The following is an 8,426-nucleotide window of genomic DNA, read 5'->3' as shown; positions in this document are numbered from 1 at the left end:
AGAATAAAAAAGGGGGGCTTAAGAGTGGAGAAGGCTTTTTGGATTTCCACACCTGTTCATACATCCAGAACTACAGAGTACAAGGAACTCTGAGTTCACCTTACAGATGAGAAAACCAGGCCTCGAGGGAAACAAAGGGGGCCTTTCAGTGGTCACAGAGGAAGTTAGCCGGAGAACCAACTAACTAACCAAGAGTGATCTCTTCCTGACAGTCCTTACCTGGCACATCTCTGGCCCGGCTATTCCTCTTACCTTTCTGACACAGGTGACATGCCCCAAACCTGGGGGCAGGCTAGGCTACAGAGTCAATCAATAACCAAGGGGATCTGGGCCGCAGGGCAGCAGGTGGAGCCTGGCATCCTATCCAGCCTATATGACCCCTCCAGTCTCAGGGTTCTGGAGACAAGTGGCAAGTTTAGTGCAGTTTTCGACTGAGCTCTGGACATAGAACTTCAGCCATGAAGATAGCAAGCATCTTTCTTCTCAGTGCCTTGGCCCTGTTGAGTTCATCTGGTAGGTGTCTTGGCATATTTTTCTAATTTGTGTGAGACCTTTTTGACCTGTTACTTTACTGAGCACATTACCTTCTAGATTTAGAGTCTAATCTTGGTCAGCTCTTTTGATCCTAATAAGATGAAATAAGACCAGTGGATGAAAATTTTACATAGAAAGAGGGATTGTAACATCACACAAGGAAAACAATGTTACTAGTGAGAAGTGCCCAGAGGTGAAATGGTTTTCCCCAGGCAATAAGCCTGACCCTTTGTCAGAGATACGGCAGAAAAAAGAAGGGATTATTTCAATCTCAAGTACCTTTTTAACTCTGTAAATGGTTAAGGCCAGTTTACAAATTTTAAGTTCTCATGGAGCCACATAAATAGATAACAATGGTTTACTAAAGGCAGAGTTTGATTCAAAATTTTGACCTACAGATTATTTCCAGAAAAATATTCTTGAATAGATGGTGTGTGTATATCCCCCAAATGGCTTGACAACGTTGACAAAATGAACCCACAGGATAGAGATCAGCTTCCTTTTTGCCACTGGAAATGATGAACACTTTTAACTTCTTATCAGATCCAGCAAACACACCTGCTGACAGGCAAATCGGCACTTTAAGAAGACAAGCAATATTGTTTGTTGTATTCGCTAAATATTTATGGGAGCAATAGTCCCTTTTCCCCATCTCATGTGTATTTATTAATACAGATGGACACCTGTAGTGACCACCTGCTCATCCATTTTCAGACTCAACTAGATTCTGAAATTCTGTGGGGACCTTCTTCTCCAAGCCCATAGGTGTCTCATTATTTTTCAAGACATTTAGCTAGGAAGAACTACCTCCTTACCCGGATCACCTCAGAGATTGTTAATATCAAAACCAAATCTCACCAGCATTTCTTCCTTTGGATACTATCAGATTAGTTCCCCTTCCCTGAAATGAGCTCACCCACAATCACCATTCTCTACATGATGTCAGCAAGACCTGCTATTTTCTGGGGAATGAAGTGTGGCAACTTTAAGCATCTAGTATAAATTCAAGAAATGTGAATTGTACTAATAGTGTAATGCAATGGAGGGAAAGAGCTCCATTTTGTAACATTTCTTACGAAAGAAGACATGTGTAATTGCTAAAAGTTAGTTTTGCATCAGAACACCTGGTTAATGCTAGTGGTAACTGTTTCACAGCTAGTTATACAAACTCTCCATAGTTTCATCTATAAACTGAGATCAAGATACTTTTAACTTTCCACATTACTAACTGTGAGATTAACAGTCTGGTAACTGGTCATTACTAGTGGGCATTCAGAAGACATTTGCTCGGCGCCTGATACATTTCAAGCAGTAAGTACATCATTTCTATTTTCAAGCAAATGGAAATTGAGATACTTTGGTCACAATCAAATTTTTGCATAATTTTTTGAGGTTTCAGCATGCAGGGAGTAGACACCAATGAGATGTCCTTGAAAAAAAGGCAAAATAAGAAGGGGTGGGTAGTGGCCAGCAGAGAATTCACAGATTTAAATGGAAGCAGAAAATTCTGAATGACCCAACCTCACCTGTCTGATTTACGTTTTCTAGGTAACACTAATGCTAACTTCCTGGGAAGAGAGGTAAATACAATTTTGTAATTTCTTATCTCTGGGGCTAGGACTGTTTGTTCCAACCAAAGCACAGTCTGTCACTTTTTACTTTAGCCTGAACTTAATACGAGGAGTATAAATGCTGGTAAGGCTTAACCTATAAATGTGGGTAATAACTGTAGTTCCCCCACAGGCGTTTACGCTGAAGGACAAATTCACCAATACCTAAACAGTTTCTATGCAGTCAAATAATGCTTGTTGTAAAGGGGTTTTTATATATACGAGGGCACTCTGGTAGGGCAAGGATGTTCAGTGGAAGCCTTCTTAATATCACTCCACGTTGCCCTTCCTCCTTACAGCCAGTTTGACTACATTGGCATAAATTTCTCCCCATCAACAAGATGGAGCACTAATTTATAATGAGCAAAAATAGTAATAAACTCGGTTCTTTCTCTAGAAGTATATTCTGTATCTAACTTTTCCATTTTTCTTGAAATTACCATTTATAATGTAAATTTCAGTAACGTTGGAGACCAAAGGAAGAAGTGTCCCTCTCTCATAACATTTATATCTAGTGGGAAGGCAGATGACAAACCAAAAGTACGAGTAAAATAAATTATTATATTTGTGACGTGTTCTAAAGAAGTTCTGGTACCATTAGAAACCTAGCTTAGTTAGATCAGGGAAGGTGCCCTAAGTCGGTGAGCTTTATTTTCAGCCATGAAGGATAAGTGGGTGTTACCAATATATCACCAGCGGGGAGAAGCAGTAGCATGAGGCGGTTAGGAGCTAAAGCTCAGGACCTAGACTGCCTGGGCTTGAGTCCCGGATCCAGGAATCATCAGGTGTGTGGCCCTGGAGGATTCAGTCTTTCTGTGTCTCACTGTCTTCACCAGAAGAAGAGTACAGTACAACGCTCCCAGAACAGTTGTACAGTTTAAATATAACACAAAAAAGCACTTAGGACAGTGTCTGGCCTCTAACAGGCTGTCGATAATTACTAATTCTTACCGATGGTAGAGGAAACAGGCTGTGCAAAGACTGCAAGGGTGGAAGGAAGCACCTTGCGTCTTTAAGTGATCTGGAGAAGACCAGGGAGGTGGGACTACGGTGTGCTGGGAGGAACATGCCCGCCAGCGTGGCTGACCAGACGGACGGGAGCCAGCCCCTGCAGTAATTGTCAACTTGAACATTAACCCACTCGCCTCATTCACACCTCACAACACTGTGGGCCAGATGGGTGGGGGAAAAGACAGCATCATTGCCATTCTGCAGATGAAGTGACTGTGGTTCAGACACGCCAACAGATTTATCAATGTCACACAACTTGTAAATAGCAGAGGCATTACTTTAAACCAGGGTTTCTGACTCCAAATCTCGGATTCTTCCTCTTGGAACACTCAGTATCACTCTCCCAATTATCATCATGCTTCCATCTTTAAATCGATCGACTCCAGGAAGGTTTTAGAGATTTTGCTATAAAGTCAAAGAAGGAAGAATGATAGAAAATGATTCTGTTTCATTCCATTTTTAGGCTAAATGTAGCAATGAAGTGAGTGGATGTTCCAAGATTTATAACCCTGTCTGTGGGACTGATGGAGTTACTTATTCTAATGAATGCATGTTATGTATTGAAAATACGTGAGTATACACTTTAATTTCTTTTAAAATATATATTTTAAGCTAGATGTATTCCAATATTTACATATATTATTCCTCTAAGCCCCAGTGAATATACCAATAACATTAATCTTACCATGAGAGAAACAAAATATCTAGTTTTCTTCAAAACAATTCTTGATCTCTTTTTCTCCTTATTACATATCTGTTATGATCATATATAGAGGTGTGAGAGTGTGTGTGTGTACTTGGATAGAAAATAGTATTTACTATGTCAATCATTGTGTGAAGCACTTAATTTTCACAATGACTCTATGAGGTAAATAATTCCAGGCTTATTATACACAGGAAGAAATTGAAACACAGTTTAAATAACTTGCTCAAGATCACCCAGCAATGAGTGGCAGATTAGGGACAGAATCCTTGCTCTTTTTCCACTACCAGACTAAGCATTTCTGAGATCCAGGAGAAAATCTAACAAGTGGTGTCTCCCAGCTTGCGTACACTCAAGGCTGCCACCGTGTGGCCGATGGTGGTATAAGCAACTTTTGAAAGAACTAATTCTGCCTGCTGGGATTTGGAGAAGTCTGGAGGCTTTCTCTAGGCCATAAAGGAGAGAGACGCATTCCAGTAGGAAGGAAAAACTGAACAAAAGTGAGAAAGGAATTAATGGTATGGTATGGTATCAAAGATGCTAAGGAAAGGACAATGGAACAGAGGACGGAAAGCGTTTGAATGGTTCTCACGATTTTTAAAAAATCATTTCTATGATAAAAACCTAAGTAAGCTTTCATAGCAGACAGTAGGTAGTCTGGATTTTTTTTTTAACCCATACACCCAAAATACCTTTAAACTTCAAACATTTTCCTTGGTGACAGCAATGACTGTGTTTCCTAAAGCCCTCAAGTATGCAAACCCAAATTATCTGGATTAGGGACCAGAAACGTACTTTTACAACACGTTAGTGTATGGATGTGAGAGCCAGCCTCAGTGGAGTTTCTGACCTAACAGTAGGTGGGCAGGTGATGGAAACCAGACTCAGGTACTCAGAGACATAGATTCGCTACAGATTTTCTATCTTAGCCAGCTACTGAACACTTACGTGCCAAGCATTCTGCTATCTCCTCTGCTTTCTTTGTGGCTATAACTAAGAAAATAGTACAAATAAGGTAGCTTCTTGGAACTTATGACAAATGCAATCAAATGAGATGTGAGCAACATGACACAGCAGTGAAGGAGACACACAGATTGCTTGCTACTGAAAGGGTTAAGAAAGGATTCATGAAAAGGATGTCATTTAAACAGGGGTCTGCATTTTGATAGTATCACAAAAACATCCCAGGTTAAATAAAGGTGTAGAATGGTCAAAACCAATAAGAGATTCCACAAGTGACCCAGAGAACTCTAAGTTATCCTGGAAATGACTTGGTATTAAGACTTTGATTTAGGCTCAAATAACTACATACATTTCCACTACTCCACTGCTTAAATTTCCTACACCATGAACCCTCTTTCTGTCTGCTTTAAATCATTTCAGAAAATCCTCAGTACTTAACAAGAATTGTGGAAAGATGTCCCCAGGGAGAGAAATCTAATATCCTAAACTTTAAGGCCCCCCAAACATTAGGTGTTTTGCTTTTTAAAAATTTTCCACATTAAAGACTTGTAAAAGGAACCTGAAACCACTTGTTAATTTTCTCATGGCCTATGTTGTTGACATTAAAGTCAAACATTTCCATCTAAGGGGAGGAGAAAGCAACAGAACAGCCTTGAGACTTGGGCAACTTCCAAGTGCCAAGATCAAAAGGCCCAATACATAGAGTGAAACATTGGAAAATATGAGCACAGAGCTGGGACGCCCTGTTTCCTTATCCTTTAAAACCTACCAGCCCTACCAGCTCCTTCTGTTCTTTCAAACATATGTAAATATGTGAGCAACATTTGAATAACAGAAAATGTAACTTCTCTTCCTATATTTCCCTGATAAGAGAACAGGCCTAGTGAGAAAATGTGGCTTTTTCAAATGCAACATATTGTCAAATGTATCATCTTGCCTTTCTCTCTACTGCCTATTAAAAGCTCCAAATAATATAGTAAACTAGAGCCAGGCTCTGCCGCTAGCTGTTGGGTTCTGAGACGGGACAAACAAGGGCCTGCATCACCTTGATCCTTATGTACTTGACAGATATATTCAGCGAGGGCTTTTTTCTTAATTCTTCTGTGTCTTCTTAGGGGATCTATACTGACAAATTCTTTTCTGTAGACGAGCATCTTCCCGTAGAAATTTCTGCAGTGATGGAAATGCCGTCCAACATAGAGGCCTCTCGCCATGACACTAGCACTTAAATGTGGCTACTACAACTAAAAAGCTGGATTTTTAATATTAATTAAGTTTAACTAATTTAAAGTTAAATAGCTATATGTGGATACTGCCAGCTAGCATAAACAGCACGGACGCAGAAAATAGGTCAACCTGTGAGCTCTGTTTAGTTGTTAACTATAGCAGGTATCATATGGGGTAGGGATAAGATATCCTTTTGCAACATCTCACAGATGTGAATATCCACAGTTCTAAGGCAAAAGATAAATCAATTAGAGGGTCCTGAAGTACCCTGGGCACCGGCTAAGATGGAAATCTGGTGGCTAGGACGACGACGCCAGAAGCAAAAGAAGCAACCATAAATTAAAGATGAATTTCAGAGGGTTATTACAATGCCCCACTAGATCTGGAAACTCTGCAAGGAGAGCATTTTCCCCTTCTGTTGTATTCCTAGTGTATGTAATGGTTCTCTATCAGTTATTTGATGAGCTAATGAATAAGTGAATAAGTAAATGAATAAGAGAAATCGAAATGGGAATAAACCTCAAACTTCTCTATTTTACATAAAGCTGATCTTTTATCCTTGTCTTTCTCCCATAGTCACATTTTTGTCAGCAAAGTTTAAGCTGATATTTTTTTTCCATTCTCTTCTACAGGAAGCGCCAGGATCCTGTCCTCATTAAAAAATCTGGGCCTTGCTGAGAACCAAGGTTCTGAAATCCCGTCAGAATACTATGACGTGTGGCTGGTGTGACTGTTGAATAAATACTTCCTGTTGCATCTAAATACTTACTGTTGCTCCCATATGCTTTTACGATTTTACCTCAAAGGCATGTTTGATTGTACTGAGGACAGAGAATGGAGGCAAACTCAGAATAAACCAAGTTTTCCAAAACACAGCAATCCGATAGTTTTGGACAGGGTTTCCTTCACAATGTTTTTCCCTTCCCCATCTTCCTGACATTCTGAGGACTCTGTTGCAGGGAATGTGATTGCAGATATTAAGTGACAGCACACAACTGATCATGAATACATGATATCCCATGAGGACTGGACTGGCATTTTAAGAAATAGCTGGGAAACTCTCAGTCCAGGAACATGCTGCCCAACACCTTTCACCAACTGAAATAATCCCTTTAGGTTTCCTTGGGATTTAATTGAGCATCTGTTGTGCCTGGCACTGGTCTAGGTACAGAGACATATGATTTCAAAATGTTACCTGTCTGGTAGAATAGAGTTTAGTCTTAAGGTTTTCCATGTATCTCAGAACGTAGATTTCAGGTTAGACACAATTTTCTCAAAGAGGCTCTGAATCATTGAGGAAACGAAAAAAGCTACATTTTCTCAACTATGCTGTGGAGGAGCCTCTGCATTCAGTCTTCATTTTCCCCCAGCAGAGGCCACTCCCCAGTAGTTACCGAGATGAGTAGCAATGGTATAGAGCTGCCCGCTCTCCCTGGTAGTCTGAGGATTGCATCTAGGGCTTGACCTGGAGATCTGCCTCTTTGAGCCTGACAGGTTTGTGCTGAGATGACCAGAGGAACAAAGACCTGCTTCTGAACTAACTTTTACCACCAAACCAACCCCAGATGATCTGCCATGAAAGGAAGGGACTATAGACCAGAGGAACTGACTATGAGGCCTTTGTGCAGTTCACTTTGCTTTACATATGAGCCACAATAACTCTGAAAGGTTATCCTTATCTTGTGAGTAAACTTGGAAAAGTTAAGTAACCCAACTAATAACACCAGCAAATAAGGTGGTAAAGTTAGGCTTTTAATTCTGGGCTGCCTCCAAACCTAATGCTTTTTAGTCTAAACCACATTCATTTAGGGAGGACTTTTCCTTTCCAATTTCTTCCATAAGAATATTAAGCACCATCCTCATACTGAATGGTCTATGTGTTTACAGGCAGGGACAGCAAATAAGGTAGAAATAAGGAAGGGCCTCGTAAGGGAAAGAAAGTATCTATAATCACTAATAAAGAGAAGGAAAAGCAGCTTGAATTCCTAAGTTCTTACAAAAAAGTAGCCCTCAAGTAGCCCAGAACGGAGAAGTGGACAGAGGAGGAAATGACCCTGAGATGTGTCAGGCTTCCTGATAAATAGTGGAGAATACATCACCGACTGAACCAGAAGTAACCCATAAAATCTGTCCCACACTTGCAAAACACAGTTGCTTGACACTCTATGGTTTAAGTTAATTTCTTGTGATAGTCAGAATATGTCTTGAGGTTTAAATCTGACCACTAGAGGATGCTGTGGTCTGCCAAGTGATTCAGCCAAACCCACACCTGGCAGCTCACCAGATAAGTTAGGGATGCAAGATGGCTTCCAGCATCTTGTTTGTGACGCCAGAGGACATTTCAAGGGCATCTCTAAGCTTAAGGAACTTTGCCACAG

The 8,426-nt window shown here is 40.4% G+C and overlaps 1 protein-coding gene across 1 annotated transcript; it reads left to right on the top strand.

The window, feature by feature from the left end:
- The first annotated feature begins 360 nt into the window (after window positions 1–360).
- Window positions 361–6,810, top strand: SPINK1 (serine peptidase inhibitor Kazal type 1). Its single transcript, XM_010959621.3, has 4 exons — window positions 361–513; window positions 2,083–2,114; window positions 3,619–3,725; window positions 6,681–6,810. The coding sequence occupies exons 1-4, from the start codon at window positions 459–461 to the stop codon at window positions 6,724–6,726; spliced, it is 240 nt and encodes a 79-aa protein (XP_010957923.1). The 5' UTR covers window positions 361–458; the 3' UTR covers window positions 6,727–6,810.
- The last annotated feature ends 1,616 nt before the right edge of the window (window positions 6,811–8,426 follow it).

This window comes from Camelus bactrianus, chromosome 3, assembly GCF_048773025.1.
Source record: "Camelus bactrianus isolate YW-2024 breed Bactrian camel chromosome 3, ASM4877302v1, whole genome shotgun sequence".
Taxonomy (NCBI): domain Eukaryota; kingdom Metazoa; phylum Chordata; class Mammalia; order Artiodactyla; family Camelidae; genus Camelus; species Camelus bactrianus.
Note: the sequence above shows the minus strand (reverse complement) of the source record. Positions and strands in the feature narration are given on the sequence as shown.